Raw genomic sequence first — 17,590 nt, 5'->3', positions numbered from 1 at the left:
GACAAAACACTGGAATCCTCATAACTATCTGGCCAGGGTTGCCAATAGAGGGGGAAATTAATAAGGGGGACCACTGAGGGAGCATGGGTGGTGCCCTGGATGTGCTACAGGGACAGTAGCTGCTGCTATTTTAACTTGCTAAGAAATAAACAAACATATTTTTATTTAAATATTTGTTTTGAACTGTTATGGTATTTTGATGATTGGAGCTTTTTTAAGAAGACAGTATTCGACTTTAGTCTTATCTGCCTTCGAACTAGTTGTTAACTCGTCAATCCTGTTGGACGTAAAACTCTGTTTCTCCAAACCGAGGCTGTTCAGGAAGCCATCTACAGCAGGTAATATATTAATTCTTTTCAAAGAACCCCACTTTAGAACGGCCTGGATATCCTTTTAAGGCTCTGGGCTGGTGGAGCTGAGACACAGCCACTGGATGAGGGTGTGTCTGGGAAAACTGAACCACAATGCAAATAAATACTGTGCAGGTTCACTTCATCTAGCTTTTCCATAAGATTGGAAAAGATTGAATCAAACTTAGTTCCAATAAAGATGCAGGGATGAATAAATAGATGTTATTTGGGCCTAAAAACACATGAAAATGGCTTAAAATGATGGCAAAACAACTTTCTAAAGCACCAGTCACATCTTATAGATAGTATTAAAATATCCTAAGCGGAAAGGAGACTAAAAGCGGAGTTGAAGCCGCTCAGATGACAGACCCTCCCTCTGACGCCGTCGGAGCGCAGCGCACCGCGGAGCGCGCAGCTCCGGACGCACCTGAGCGGTCCGAGCCGAGCTGTGTGACCATCAGCGAGCCGGCGACACCTGCTCACACACACATACGCGCGCGCAACACACACACACACACACTCCTCTGCAACATCTGCCACGTCTCAGATGGAGAGAGGGACAGCCAGTCCGGCGGAGTGTCGCTGAAGAGGAGCACCGTTTCGCCCGCCGCCGACGGATCCCTCTCCGGCTGAACCGTGCGCCTCGAAGCCTGGGACTTTTGAGGAGAACAGAAACTCCGCGCGGGGGTGAGAGCTCAGCGTGAGCCCCTCGCTGCCATGTCCCGCACCATCTGCGTGGAAAACTTGGAGGCATGCTGCGTGCTGCGGGGCGCGACCGGGCCGGCGAGCTGAAACAGATGGACGCGAGCCCGGCGGCGCACCTGGTGAGTCTGGAAACTGACATTTCAAACGAGAATAATAATCATTTAAAGGTCATTTTTTTAATAATGTAAAAAAGGGAATAAATGTCCAAGCAATTTGAAGGAAACAAGAAATCAAAAGCATGAAACCAGTCAAACACTGAGGAGGATTCAGCCTGATGTCGCTCACATAAATGTCATAAACGTAATAAACTTCCTCCCTATCTCTGTCAGACCTCATTTGGCTTCCTTCAGGGGGTAGTAAAGTCTGATGACGGTTCCAGGTTTTGCTTTCACATTGTCTTCTTATTTTAATAATTAAGGATTCTGAGAAACGTCCCTGGGGTCCATCTCCTGAGGATGCTTTTGGAGAGCAGTCAACTTGAGTTTAAAGAAAAGCTTTTAAAAAAAACTTTTCCTTCCTTCTGGTGGGGCATGTAGGATTCAGGATTTCAGTTCACTTTCTGCGATGTTTTGATGCAGCCTGATGGATGAAGTTCTGGTTAATCATTAGCACCTTTAATAGTAATTACAGCCCAGAGTCTTCTAGGTTTGACTCAACAAGAGTTGTACACCTGACTTTCTTCTTTATAAATCCTCTCAAGCTCATTCAGGTTGGATGAGGACTGCTGGTGGAGCCTTTTTTTAGGTCTCTCCAAGGATGATTTATAGGGTTCATGTCATGCTTTAGCTGGTCCACCCTATAGGACTTTCACAGAGTTGTCTCTAAGCCTCTCCTGTGTTTCTCCTCTGTGTGTTTTGGGTCATTGTCATGTTCGAAGGTGAACCTTCGGTCCAGTTTGAGGTCCTGAACGCTGTGGAACAGGTTTTCATTAAGAATATCTCTGCACTTTGCTCTCCTTCAACCCTGACCAGTTTCCCAGTCCTTGCTGCATGATGCTGCCACCACCGTGCTTCACTATGGGGATGGTGTTGGGCAGGTTTCCTCCATACAGAATGTTCAGAACTGATGTCAAACAGCTCCGTCTTAGCTTTATCAGACCAGGGAATCTTGACCTTCACGCAGCTTTCAAATGTTTTTCACTGAGGAGAGGCATCATCATCTCTGCCTCAAAGTCCAGATTAGTGGCGTCCTGCAGATCTGGAACTTAGACTCATCTCCACACAGGATCTCTGAAGCCGAGTCCAAGTGACCATCAGGGTCTTGGTCACCTCAGCCATTAAGGCTCTTCTCCCTCAGGTGCTCAGCGTAGCTGGATGACCAGTGGGATGACAAAAACATAAAGGAGACAGGACGACTCAGCTTGCTGGGTTTTATCAATTTATTTCAAAGAAACATCCATTTTCTTTGCCCACTTCTCCTTTCCGGGTTGCGGGGAGCTGTTACCTATCTCCAGCAGTCACTGTATGAGAGGCGGGGGGACACAAGTCCATCACAGGGACACAAAGAAACATAAAGCAGAAAATCCCAGGGATGAAACTGTTTCATGCAACAGAGTCTGTCCAACCTAAGATTGTCAGAGAGTGTCTTTTTGAACAAAGCATATCAGTAAGACATGGATAAAGCCACCAGTCTCATCATATTAGGAGGGTCGTTCCACCTAGAGGGCAGCACGACCTAACATCAAACTGTGGACAGATGTGTTTTACATGACAATCCTGTTGCCTCCTAACGAGGGCATCTCAGAACACTTATCGTTAAATCTTACTTTACACTGACATGCAGCTCTTGGGGAAGTCTTAGTTGTGCCAAATTTCTTTTATTTGGGGATTATGGATGCCACTCAGCTCTGGGGAATGAAAGAAATATAATGAGTAGAGCCTTTTTGTGTTTGTAAGCAGAAGGCTGCTGTTCCTCCGTCTTCTTTGTGCTCTGCTGTCATCTGTAATTTCTGGCTCCTAAAACCCTTAGAACGGCACTTTTACACCAACTGCAAACTCTCCTCTTCCAGGCGAACCATCAAACAGATCCGTTCGCAGCTTCTACAGCCCATTATCTCCTGTCTGTCTCCCACTCTGAATCATTTTCACTTAGTGGAGCGCAGGTTTAATTTCCAATTAGAGATTGTCATGGTACTCATTAAACTTCTGAAGAACTCTGATGATGTAAAACTGTGAGAGGCTGAGTTTTAGGTTAAGAGGTCTGTACAAAAGCGAGTGCCATCAACTTCCCCTGGAAGCAAACCTGTGAAACCTTGCTGTGCTCGACAAAAACTGTTAGATTAAAGAAATGTCAGTGCAGTTTATTCAATTAAATTCATCTCGATAAAACGCATCTCAAGGCAATGAAAAGTAACAGAGACAAACTATGGAAAGAAGTTTTCCCTTTGGGTAGCAGAAGGGGGTGACAGCGGGAAGAAAAACTCCCCCAAACAGGAAGCTCCCTCCAAAAGCCCTCAGTCTAAATTAATGACTCAGCATTCCTTAAGGAATGGGTATCATCCACCACCTTTCATGCCAGAGTTTAAGACTAAGACCATCTCATGAGGAGAAGAGATAGAATTATAGCAGTTTTGAACCTTGTGAATGACTTTATGCACTTTCTGGTGCAATATTGTTCGATCTTTTCTGATCTGTTAGTGCTTGAAGTATGTGTTGAGGATGACTGTCAGACACTACCACACTGAATTTAACCCAAATATCTGTAAAACTGACTGGGTTATAGCCATTTTTGTGTTGGTTCATGTTGATTAGCTGTGGGGGAAAATCTTGACATGGGTTAACTCCAAAAGTTGATTAGTTGTAGACATACAGCTATTGATTATTTCTTGAGATACACTGAAATTTGTGCAGTGTATCATGAGATATTTTGACAACAGACAGACCGGGTTGACGCCAACAGTTAGGAAAAGATGTTATGCAAAGTGTAATACTCATAGTATATATTGAAGATGACTCTCAGCTACCATCACACCAAAATTTAAAATAATAGCTATTGAACTGAATGAGTTATAGCCATTTTTGTGTTTGCTAAGGTCTATAAGCTGGGGTGGCCATCTTGAATTGGGTTGATTCCAGAAGTTAATGAGTTGTAGATGTACATCTAATGATCACTTACTTTCTGAAAGTTTCAATAAAATCCATTCTGTGGTTCAGGAAATATTTTGGTAACAGACAGACAGAGTTGACTCCAACAGTTAATGACAAAGTTTCAAAAACAGATCTTGTGTAATCCTCTTGGATTGAAAGTAAGGGCTGACTATCAGCTACTCCCACACAAAACTTTAGCTCAGTATTTGTAAAACTGACTGAGTTTGAACCATTTTTGTGTTACCTATGGTCGCTTAGCTGTGACGTCCATCTTGAATTGGAGTTGACTGTAAGAGGTGACAAGTTGTAGATCTACACCCGATGATTCCTTTCAAAGAGTTCCATCAAAATCTGTCCAGGGGCTCATGAGATATTTTGCTAACAGACAGACACACGAACACATGCAAACGCGCCACCACACAGACACGAGCAAAACCATTCTTGCCTTCGGCGGTGGGCGAAAAGGAGGACAGCAGCATCTTCCTTTATTAGACCTGGAGAAGAGCAGAGAGGAAAAGAATAAAGCTGTAAACACTGCAGCTTTGGAGCTGCACAAACCTGCTGAAGGAAATTCACAAACTCAGCAGAGGTCGCAAACATGAAACACGATGAAGAGATGACACAACGTGATGCATGTGGAGTGAAAGATGATATCAGAGGGGAATCGCTGAGATTCATGACTTCCTCCCAGGAGTGTCGGCCTGCAGCAGGATGGTAAAGGAAAGGTTCAGGGTTCATCTGATGGGGTTAAATTAATGCATAAAGAGGTCTTTGTTTATTTTTAGTTTGTTATTAGTATGCTGTATGCACTATTAGATAATTAATATTAGTTTAGTGACAAAAGCCCAACAGTAATTTTGGACTTTTATAATAATCTAAGATGACAAAATGCAGATGTTTTGATTTATAAACTGTGTAAGAAGAGTAAAGAGAACCAAGGTCAAAAGAAATGTAAAAGCTCATGTCAGCGGCTCATTAGGGTCGCCATGGTAACCACACACCTGTGTCTCTCACTCCCTGACGGCCCTCTTAATTGGCCAGGCAGGCAAAATAGTCACTTAGTAAAAACTATAAGTCCTATTCTAAATTAAAATGTAACCATTACTGGCAGAAGCATGTGGCAATTGTGCAGGACACTTTTTTATGTTTCTACAGTGTTTTATGTTGATGAAATGAGAAGTTAAAAGGCCCTTCATTTCCAGTTCAGGTACAATGGAAGTCAATGGGAGTTTGGATGTGTGCACTCTGCAATCTGAGGGAGTTTAAGAGAAAACCATTTATTATATAGCAGAGAGGAACACACTGCATGAAACGAGATAAAAGTGCCCACATTTTCATGTATAAACTGTGTAAGAAGAGTAAAGGTTTTTGGGAATAAGAAGATTTTGTTTGCATGAAGTTTGTAAAGTTTGTGACATCGTCACACTCTAAGTTGAGCATTCTGTTGGGAAATCTTCAAAAATCCTAAAATTTAAACTATGATTGTGTAAATACAATAAAATATATCAGTCAGTCACATAAAGTCCAGCTTTGATGATGTTTTTCCTTTGAAGTATACCTGAGCTGTAGAGCTCCAAAAAGAGCTGGGTTTTCTTATTTCATCATAAAATCATTGACTATGTGGAAATTTGCTTTAGTTTTATCCACATTGTATCTACACTGCATGATGAACTGCTGCTAAAACTCAAAGCACATGATTCCTGATTTAACATTTGGTACCCTTAAAAGGTGCAAATACACCACAATACGCTATAATGATACTCGGTTTTGAACAACATTGACCTAAATAAACAATATTAAGCTGCCAAAAAACAAAATTCTGAAAAAAACGTCCTCAATACAAAAGAACTGACACCCATTTAATGAATTTGAGTTAGTTTATAAAACAGTTAAAACTCACCTGTGCTAATTTTTTGAATTCATACAACCTAAATGTTGATTCTCCTGCAAAAACAACAGTTTAAATCTCCAGTTTTTGCAAAAGCCGGAAAGCATCAGAAAAACCAATGTAAAAATGCATAATTCATAAAGTTACAAATCAACCCCCCAGATATCTATAAATTCCAATTTTGAATGCCATTATTTTTTTGGACATTTCCACACTGACTAAAAGAAGATAAACAGTCTGAGTGCAGACTGGTGGAGTCCAAACTCTTTAGAGTTTCAGAACCTTTTCTTGCCTGATTGTAAGATTTATACACAGGTACTGACTACTCTGTAAGCTAAAATGAGCTAGTTTTCTGCACAATGTGAGGTCATCCTATAGAAAGAAGTCACTGAAGCTGTTGTTAGAAAAGAAAATTGCACATCTGCCTCACTGCATCATATTCCATTTTTCTGCCTCGCCCCGGAGCCTTGAAATTTGTCCAGTGAAACTAAATGGGGTCCACTTATCTGGTGTTTTTGTCCTGAAAACAGTTTGACAGGTCCACTCAGGAAGTGTCCACACATTAAACTAAAATCTACCCCCACAGCCGCCGCTGCCGCCGCCTTTTTATCACCCGCCACCAAAAGGCAAAGCCAACGATGATGTTTTGTTCCGTATCTGTGTGTGTGTTTTTGTGTGTGTGTGCTTGTGTTCGGGTGTCAGTCTTTTACTAAAACATCTCACGAACCAGTGAACAGATTTTGTCTGTGAAGCTTGCAGAAAGTATCTAAACTAGTACATCTAAAACTGATTAACTTTTGTAGTCAAACCGATTCAAGATGGCTGTCACATTCTGTTTGAGCCAAAATGAATGTTTTATTTTGTTTATTGGTTCTGGTGGCACAGGTGTTCAAGGGATACAGGCATACCCAAGAAGTGGTTGGGTGAGGGGTTTTGCAAACTTTCTGTTGACTTAGGTATCGTCATTTTAGATCAATAATTTAAACGTCATTTTGCATCATTCGTGTACTTTTTGAAGTTGAAAATAAATATGAAGTATGAAGACACAAGTGGGGCTCATCATGGCATATTGGAGACGCGTCACAGTTTTAAAACCTACCCAGCCAGTAGCGGCTAAATTAATGGATCGAAGTCGCTACACATACAACTGACCTTAAAAAAACAAACAAAAAACATCAATTCAATTATAACTTTGTCAGTTTTATAGACACTGACCTAAAATTAGTTGTGGACATAGTTGAGACTAATTATCTCATGAACTAATGGACAAGTTTTAATGAAACTTTTAGGAACTTATCATTGGATTTAACTTTATGAATGATTACCTTTTGAAGTCAACCCAATTCAAGATGGTTGCCCCACACAACTGACCTCAGAAACACAAAAATAGAAGCTAGAGTCTCCTGTACGAGCTGAACATTTTGAATGCTTAAATTGTAAAGCATGCAGGAATAGTTGGATGTAAAACAACAAAAACAAACAAACAAAAAAAATGAGTGGAAAGACAAAGAATAAAGAGAAACAAGATGTCTGTAGTGTGAGTGCTGAATCAGCTTTCACACAATAAGCTCTGTGTTAAAGACAGTCCACCCATTTAGCACATTTATAATTTATATAAGATAGCGCAGGCCGTGCTGCTTTTCATTTTCCATTTATAAACAGTGGATATTGAATCAATAATAAAGCTCTTCTCTGTGGGGAGAAAAAACCCTTCCTGAACAAAACCACCAACCACCGTGACTCATAATCTAATAGGTTCTCTCCTTTCCTTTCTAACCCAGACAGACTGTACATATGTGATTATTTATTAAAAAGTACTTTTTTTATTGCTATTGCAGTTCAAGAGAGATATTATGTGCCATTTCATACTATATTATAAATTCCTCTGTCGTGATTGGCGCAGGCAAGTGTTGAAAAAGGATTCGGAGGAGAACATTTAGTCGGATTCAGAGACCAGCCCAGTGATAGATCAGTGTCATTTAAAATCTCATTTTACCTAAGCTGATCTGTGTCTCGGGTCTTTCACGGAGATGAAGGTTCGGTGGGTGTGGGAAGGCAAATGTGTCAGCGGCGATTGCTGATTTATGTAAAGAGTCATGGAAATTCTGTTTGGATGAGCAGATGGTGTTGCAGAACAATACAGATTCACAATAATCCTGCAGTTTTAGGTATAGTTTCTGATTAGGACTTTGGACTGTTTTTTTTTTTTTGTTTTACATCTAATATTTGCTCACACGGATCCCAGTCTACTGTTATTGGACTTTCCCAGACATGAGTGGGCTAAAAATGAAAGCTGCGGACCTACAGTATGTAACCTATACTCACTTCACCCAGTCATGATGAGAGATATGCAAAACAGGCTACCTCAAACAAAACCCACCTATAGGCTTAAAATCACGTTTAGTATGCAAACTGTTGCATTAAGCAGTGGTTTATTAACCAACAAACTATGACATATAGTATATTTTATTTTTGAGAAAGGGATCCCTCCATCTATCAACTAGTTGTTGTATGATATCATTTTATCAAACATACACAGTGGTTAGCAATTTATCATTTTAATTAAACATTAGTGTTCATATTTAGTTATTCATACAATAGCTCCATTGATTTAGTGTCCTTTCCCATCCTAATATGAAATGGATATTTAAATTGGCTTGAAGTGGGGTTGTATGAAGTGCTCCTGAGTCTTCAGTCTTACCTGCAGCAGATAGCAGTCAGTGAAGAAGCAGAAAGACAGAAAAAAAAACTAGCAGCTTGTTATCTCAAACCACATAAACAAACCACAAAAATACCTGTAGATTAGTGGTTATTAGTAGTGTTTTTACACTCGTTCACTGAGGACATGGTTGCTTATTTTTGCACAGTTTCTCAAAGCGAGTCAGTGTTGAGCAGGTGGCACACAGCTACTGCTCATTGTCTGTTAATTAGCTGTGCAATTTTTGTGTGGCCCAGATGTTCTTCCACTGAAAGAAATGTAAGCAAGTACTTGTCTGATGCTACGGCGAAGCGATGAGAATGCACAGTGTTAAGTTTGAGAGGCTTTATTCTTCCTCTCAGCTTCACTGGCTGACTCTGTCATTGTAACGGGAGCTAGTTTATTAACAGACCCGGTGTCATACTGGAACCTACTGTTTAATTTTTTAGAGATAAGGTGAGGAGCTCAGTCATGCAGGGAGAGCTGGGAAGAGACCCCGAGGCAGACCCAGAACTTGCTGGAGGGGTTATGTATCCTCTCTGACCTGGGAACGCTTTGGGATCCCCCAGGAGGAGCTGGAGAGTGTCGCTGGGGAGAGGGATGTCTGTTTCTCTCCTGGACCTGCTGCCTCCACAGTCTGACCACGGATAAGCAGTAGAAGATGGATGGATGGATGTTATGATCTAAAAAGCCTTATTGTTTTTCCTCAGTGGTTTCAGTTTCTTTTGTACAGCTTTAATTTATGGCCCCCTGTGCCTCTGTATCCACCCCGGGGTTCGGTGTCACGCTCAATAAACTGCTCCTGTCAGAAGCACTTTGCTGGGTTGCTGTAGAGGCGGCGCTCTCTGAACCCTTCCCCAGGAGAAAAGGGCCTGTTTTCAGACGAGCGACCTCACAGAAGAAGTCAGACTCTGAAGAAAGCTCGAGGGCTTCCTTGTCTTCGTTTTGCTGCGATGATGTGCCTAGCCTCTTCACTTACTCAGGTCCAGCACATTCATCACCGGCCTTTGGCTGCACTCATCTGGATTGTGCATACGCGCTCGTACTGTATGTCGCATGAAACAAAAGCTGTCCCAGCCTTTGTGGAAAAGATGACCCTTGAAATGTGTTGCTGGATGCAAAGAGCTACTTTCAGAAGAAGAGGGAAAATGTGCACAGAGCCTGACACACTGCGCTGTGAAATCAGCGGCTGATGACACCGGTCTGATTCAGCAGGAACAGTGGGGAGCCAGTCGTGGCTGTGTTAATGGAATCAAAAGCTCCATCACAGCTTTGTAAAAGCAGATGATCATATATTTCTTTCTTTTTTTTCAAAAAAGAAACTTTCCAAATATCTTTTCACACCATCAAGGGTAATGTTCTTTTCACAGAAGCAGAAAGTATAGTTGTTGTTTTCCATGAACACAATGACCCTGATGCTGCATTTAAATATATATGAGGAATATTCACTTTCAAAAAAATAAAAAAAAGAAGAGATTTCTGTCAATAAGGGTGCAAGAGCAGCGATCGCCATTATTACTATTTGTCCTTTACTCTTTTGTTTTTGTCACGTTTTAAAATTTTCTCTACTCTTCGCACTGCTTCAGGAAAACCCATACAAAGATGCATCACAAACTATTCGTCGTAATGTTTAGTATCAGTGCATCATACCATGTAGGTGAAATTTGCAAAAAAAAAAAAAAAAAACAGAAAAACCTTAAAATTTCTACATTGACAAAAGAATTTTGGCAAAATGAGAAGAAAACTCAGTCCTGTTTGGAGCTCTAATGCTCAGCAATAATCAAAATTTACACATTTTTCTCTTAGATTATTATTTAAAAAAAAGGTCCCAAATTCCTTTTTAACTTTATAGAAGAAAGTTGATTAATGTTGGAATTTTGGGCAGTAGCTGCAGTGGCACCCTTCAAATGTTGGCATTTGTGCAAACAGTCGCTGTCACAACCCAAACCAAAGTTTTTTATTCCCCTCCTAAAGTGTTAATGCTTACATTCGCTGTCATTTTTGTGGCGATAAGCTGTTGTTTCTCCTGGGACATGATGAATGGATAACTCTTTCCTTCACATAACAAACATAGACCATACATGTCAGTGTCTTATTTGTTGGACACGGCAGCCAATACGTTTTTTATTTCTTGTTTTCCTCAATATGCTGGAATATTGTTAAAATCGTTGACTAATTTCCTGCAGTATGTTGTACAGAACTGATAAAGTAAATAGAAATACATTATTAATTTGATTTATTATGTTCAAAGCACCCCACGACATCCACTTGCTGTTCTTTGAGGTTTCATCACAACCGGACTACAGAAAACATGTATTAGACATTTTCTATGAAAAATTTAGGCTATTTCTGTATTTTCTTTGAGAGACAGGCATCTATTTCTTCTTTCTTTTCATGTTTTTTTCATGTTTTTTTCAGTCCAGTGACAAAGGTAGACGAAGGCTGGATTTCTGTGTATCTCCTTAGTATGGTCAGGGGGGTTTATTGCAAAATATGAAGAAATAAAGCATTTCAAAAAAATAGAAATGTGCATCTCAAATGAGGTTGTTATTTTGCTACATCCTGAACAATCGTGTATTTGGTCAAACCAGAAGGGGTGCAGGGAAACCAATCCACAAAAGTCTTTGGATCAACTTTGTTGCAGGCCATGTACCTGTTGAAGGAACTAACATCCAGAAACTATTTAAAGAGGAAAAGAAAATCTAATTGTTGAAACTCAGGGCTCAGGGTACACAAATTGTGGAACCAAAACCATTTACGAGAGTAGCTGCCTTGAAGGGCTTTTCAGCTTTTCTGTTTCCGCTGTGGTGCAGGATTTGGAAAAGATTGCTGCATTGCTCTTTCTTATATAAGAAGAAGAAGAAGAAATAAATATATATGTACTGTAATGATTAGCAGCCAGATTTTTTCTTGTGCTGATTTTAACAAATCAGCAACAACTTTTTTTTTCAGATATAAACAGGAGCTTCTACCCCTTAGTATCAAGACACTATTTTCTTACCTGAAAATGTTTCCAACAAGGGCAGTATTTGTAGGTACAAAGGCTGACCTAGATTCTTTTCTCAATGGAAATAACAGATGACCTTTTTGAGTCATTACAATAAAGGCAGATCTTTATTACCTGCTCCTGCAAGCAGATTGTTAAGGGTCCCACGAAGAAGCATCCCTATTACTATTCAGCCACTGCTCTTTCATTCACCAGTCCTCTCACAGTTTTAGAAAGACCTGTGCCAAAATATATCCAAATGTGCGGCTCAATCAGAAATGGTGTCCTATTACTTTTGTTTGCTATACATTGTACAGGGTAGAAAAAATTGGCAAAAAAACTGCATTTCCACAATGACAACAAGGCAAGTTTAATTAAACAGGTGAAAAAAAACAGTCCTCTTTGAAGCTAACATAAACATTACTTTCACAGTTTCTTCATTAAAGTGGACCTATTATGTAAAATTCACTTTTTGCATGTTTTTGTACTTCCATTTGTGTATCTACTGCTTCTAGAAACAGTCCAAGCACAAAAAAAAAAAAATCCCCATCTAGCCATTTTTTGACAATAAGTAAATGTTTTCTGGTGTCTGTTTGAAAAACCTCAGAATTATTGTGTCACAATCCCGGTTACCTAGCAACTCAAGTGGAGCTTTAATCCTTTAGAGAGTTTTTATGTTTTGAGACAGGACACTGAGTTGGGGGGCGTGGCCAACAGCAGCTTATTTATTATTATTTATTATGTATTATTCTGAAATGAGCTCAAAACAGGCAGAACTGATCAGATGAAATCTCAATATCTGAGAATGATTTTGTCAGGATCGAGGGACACAGAAAAGAACCCTGAGTGCAGACTCATGGTAAAAATAAACTAATTTATTAACTAAAGAAAAATAACAAAACAAAAGCTGACGGGGCAGCAAACACAAACAGACCAAAAACCCATAAGCACAGTGGAACAAAACATCTGGGAACTAAGGCACGGAGACAGCTACTATCAAAAAAGGAAAAACAATGAACCAGCAGATAGTGAGAGAAGTGACCGGGTTTTTGAATACTGAGGGTGACGAGGTAAGTAGAAACAGGTGAGTGGAGATAATTATGGACAGGTGGAGATGGGCGTGACAAGGAGGGCAAAAAGAGTGACAGGGGAGGAGTGAACTACTGAGCAGGAACATAAAAAAACCAAACTGAAAACAATCACAAGACTAAATAAAGAAAACAAAACCAAGAACACAAAAAATCCAAATCCTCACAGATTTTGTGTATTAAATGTAAAGAACATGTTTTGTTGTAGCCCACAGACCTATCCTGACTTGTTCAAGGGAGCATAATAGGTCCCCTTTAAAATGTAGGTATTTTTGTTATTTCAACCCCAGTGTGCAGCGTGAACACATCCAAGCTCTCATTGACTTTCACTGTAAAAATCGTCTTCATAACTTGTCACATCTTTTACATAAAACACTACATTGACATGTGTGATGACCAGTTGTTTCTGCCAATTACACGTGAGGCATTTTTCCAAAACATCTTACAGTTTTTGCACGGTAACTGTTTGTTTGAGGCTTACTTTCTACTTTTTGTTTCTGTCTGCCTGTTTTATTAAAACTGTTGGTGTGGCTACCACAGTTTATACAGTTTATACATGTTGACATTTTGTCCACCTAGAATATTACAGAATTAAATCCCGAATTATTATTGGACCTTGTTGAAGAAATGTTGGCATTCCAGGCAGTAGCTGCATTAAAATGTCATCAAAAACGTTCTAGTTTCTATTACTCCAATACCACCAGATCAACATGATTCAACTACAGTAGCTAAAAGCTAAGTGGAGAGAGGTTAACGTCATAATTAGTCCATTAAATCTACTTTATGATCTTAATTTTCTTCACATATTGTGCAGCTTACATTAAATACAGAGTAATCTCTTACCATCAGTGCCTCTCAGCTTTATTAGCTTCCCCCATTTTCCCTTCTGTGTCTCTCCATCCTTTCAGAGATTTGGCACATTGTGGGACACCCTCTCAGAGCATGTTATGATAGAATTTGGATTGGTTGAACTATGTCCTAGTCTGCCCTAACCACAAACTACTGTATGGGATGTTAGTGAAGTAGTTATTTGTCCTTTTCTTTCCCCCACAGAGACGTGTTTTCAGTCATTTCACATCCTCTGTGAAGCCGACCTCTCAACGCATCGCGCAGGACAGGGTCCTCCCACAGAGTTGCAGGGATGTACCAGGAGGTAGCCTTCCTGGCAGGAAGCACTGACCACCAGTTCACCCCCTTTCACTTCAACCGAGTAGAGAATCCACAAGAGGTCACATCTAAGAAGGGTTTGTTCTACAAGCGAGCTCGGGTCCTGCTCAAACCTCTGCCCCACCAGCAGGATGGAGACGAGACTGGCCTGGCAGAAAGGGCAGCCATCATCAATGTGGGGGGCATCAAGTATCACATCCCCTGGTCCACGCTGGACGAGTTCCCCCTGACTCGACTGGGCAAGCTGCACAGCTGCAGCAATGAAGCGGAGATCATGGACGTGTGCGATGACTACGATGGCAGTCGCAATGAGTATTTTTTCGATCGAAACCCGTCTGCTTTTCGCATCATTGTGACTTTCTTGGCCGCGGGGAAGCTGAGGCTTCTGAGGGAGATGTGTGCCTTGTCCTTCCAGGAAGAGCTGCTGTACTGGGGGCTGGAGGAGAACAACCTGGAGTGGTGCTGCCTCAGGAAGCTACGCCTCAGGGAGGAGGAGTACAAGGAGCAGCAGAGGCTAGAGGAGGAGGAGGCAGAGCTCACCTCACCGCAGTCCTGCGAGGAGAGCCAACAGCCCCCAGGAGCACCAGAGGAGACCCTTAGAGGAGGCTGCATGCGCAGGCTGAGGGACATGGTGGAGAATCCGCACTCGGGCCTACCAGGAAAAATCTTTGCGTGTCTCTCAGTCTTATTTGTTGCCATCACTGCCGTGACGCTGTGTGTCAGCACCATGCCTGACCTCCGAGAGGAGGAGGAGCGGGTGAGTTCATGTCCAAAATCACCTATTTTTTTTCCTTCCCTTTCTTATTCACAGAATGAAATTTAATGTTTAAAATGCCTTAAATTTAGCAAATGGAATAAAGTTTTCAACACTGTGAAACTTCACTTGACAAAATGTGCTGCATTTGGCTCCAATGTCATGTGAAGAGAACAAAAAGGAAACTTTAGCACATGAGTACCAGAAGCTGTTTGGAGGAACTGGAGTCAAAAGTTGTTGTTTTGTTGCTCTGGGTACAAATGTTGCATCAGTGCCTCACACGCAGACTGAAGATGATTTTTGAAAGTTTCTTCAGTCTGTCACAAGCAGACTATTGTAATCACAAATCAGACATTTTAAAGGTATTATCAAAAAAAAAAAGAAGATTTTTATATAATTTTAACTTGTTTTTTTTCTGGCAAACAGTATGAACCCAGGATGCATCTATATTTTATATTTATATAGAGAAGTTGAGAATCACTCATCTGGGAGATCTAATATTAATCCACATAAATGGACTCAGTTGTCTCTAACTGCGGCATCTTAAATGCAAAAAAACAATTTTAATGAAGACAGCCTTATGATTTTTACATCGCACGCATACAGTAGGAGTTGAAGGGAAGCTACTGTCAGGATTCCTTCTTTTTTTTCAGCACAGCTTCAGGGTTATGTGTGCTGTACAGCATCTGCAGCGGAATTCAGATTATGTTGATGCAGCAGCCCACATCCGGAGACTTTCTGGGCTTTATTGTAAATCACTGTGACATAAACAGAGGCGAAGGCTCAGGGACAACAAGGCTTCGTCTCCTTTCACTGGAATACCAGATTCTTGTGTGGCACTTGCCCCTGTTCCTGCAGTTTGTAGCAACATGATGATCAAGTTGGGGTTTTTTTTCTGTACATGTAATAAATGACAGCACAAACATCAGCATGATAATGTGTTCACACAGCTTTAAATGACTAAATGGGTTTAGGCTCCAGCGCGGAAACCCACAGATGTTTTTTCTTTTTTTTTTTTTCCCATGCAGCAGATTTTACTTGACCTGCTTCCCAAAATGAATATGGAATACACTCAAATGAATAAAAAGGAAGCTCGTCGTTGTTATATAACTGCATGATTATGCATAAAATCTTTTATAGTAAAGCTTGTTTACCCAAACCTTTCCAAGAGCGGATGATCACTAAACACAACTTGAAATGGAAATACTTCTGCCTAGATTGATGGGTGTCATGTTTACTTTCACCTTTAATTTTACCTGTTGAAGGATTTCAACTTTAATGTGTTTTAGGTCTGTAATGGTAAAATTCATTTTGTGACCAAAGGTACTGGCTCAGTTTTGTCCAGAAAGGTGCCAGACACATGATTACCTAACATGGGTAAACTGTGGAGAAAATAGTGATAATAATAAAGTATAAGCACTGAGCGAGCGCAAACCTCCACCAAGGACACAGCATGATTAAAAAGTACTGTAATCCTGATCATAATCTGGATCAGCACCAAGTTTTTATTCAGTGTTTTTTTTGGGACAACCCGAACATTACCTGAAGATTTCCTCCAAATGTGATCAATAGTTTTTACCTGATCTTTGCTAACAGACAGACAAACAAACCAACGGACACAACCGGAAACAGAACCTCCTTGGTTCTCCTTGGTCCAGAGACAAGTTTTTAACAGAGGGGCTACCTGTGACATTGACCTTTAACCCCATGAAGCTTGAAATCAACAGGCATCATCTTTGACCCATTAGGTGTCCAGCTGTGCAGTTTGACATTCCTGCATTACACTGCTGCAGAGTTAGAGCACTAGGTCAGCTGTAATGTTGACCGTTGACCCCCCCCCATGACCTTGAAATCAATGGTGATCACCCTTGACCTTTGTGTGTAACTTTCCTCTATTACATGGTTTTATAAGGCCAGCTGTGACCTTGACCTTTGACCTTGTCATCTTGAAATCAGTAGTTAGCTGACATTGACCTTGAATTATGACCGGATCACCACCAAAATTCAATCACTTGTTCCTGGTACCATGTTTGACATTTCCTGAAAATTTCATGAAATCCTTTTTAACTTTTTTTGTAATCTTGTACACAGATAGACAGACGCAACCCAAAACATAACCTCCTTGGGGGAGGTAACAGTCTTCCAATGAATACAGAACAACTTCAGTAAACAAATGTACTTTGTTCAAACAAGCAACTTGTTTTGTGACAATTTATATAAATGAATTTACTCCATTAAAAGAAAGAAAATTAAAATAATATGTTCCACCGCCTTTAAACTGAGCACAACAATCACAGTCATATTCAGCATAACAGAGGCATTATTAGTACCTAATAAAACTGGTAAAAGCATTTTATGGTAAGATGTTAATGAAACAATAAATAATAAAGGCAATGAACCCAGTTCTTTTAAGACATCTACCTGTTTGTGGGGGTGTATGAGCAACATGTGAGGCCGGTTTGCTACAAATAAAACAATTCAAGAGGCAGAGAAAATCATGTTAGAGATTAAAAATATGATTGTTTACCAGCTGGAAAAATTTGTGCTCGGACTTGTTTGGATCCAGAGGTTCAACTGAAATAATTATCGCTGCCGCTAATTGGCCAATATTGAGTGATAAGGGTTTTGTCTCTCTGTTTGCAAAATATCTCATAAACCACTGGACAAATTTTAGTGAAGCTATGAGAAAGTAAACATTGGACGTACAGCTGCTTAGATTTTGGAGTCACCTGGTCCAAGATGGCTGCCTTAGCCAACTGGCCTTATGAAGTATAAAAATGGCTTTAATTTTACAGAAAGTGAGCTAAATTTTATTGTGGTAGTCGCTGAGGCTTGACTCCAACACCTAATTCAAGTTCTACACATTAC

General features: G+C 40.5%; 1 protein-coding gene across 1 annotated transcript in view; it reads left to right on the top strand.

Moving 5' to 3' along the window:
• Nucleotides 1–747: 747 nt before the first annotated feature.
• kcng2 (potassium voltage-gated channel, subfamily G, member 2) overlaps nucleotides 748–17,590 on the top strand; it is a 35,183-nt gene continuing 18,340 nt past the window's right edge. The window contains exons 1-2 of the mRNA XM_017420954.3: nucleotides 748–1,174; nucleotides 13,855–14,725. Of these exons, the coding sequence (XP_017276443.1) occupies nucleotides 13,943–14,725 (783 nt within the window). The 5' untranslated portion in view covers nucleotides 748–1,174; nucleotides 13,855–13,942. The remainder of the gene's footprint in view (nucleotides 1,175–13,854; nucleotides 14,726–17,590) is intronic.

Source organism: Kryptolebias marmoratus, linkage group LG5, assembly GCF_001649575.2.
Source record: "Kryptolebias marmoratus isolate JLee-2015 linkage group LG5, ASM164957v2, whole genome shotgun sequence".
Classification (NCBI taxonomy): domain Eukaryota; kingdom Metazoa; phylum Chordata; class Actinopteri; order Cyprinodontiformes; family Rivulidae; genus Kryptolebias; species Kryptolebias marmoratus.
This window is presented reverse-complemented; position numbering and strand designations above follow the sequence as displayed.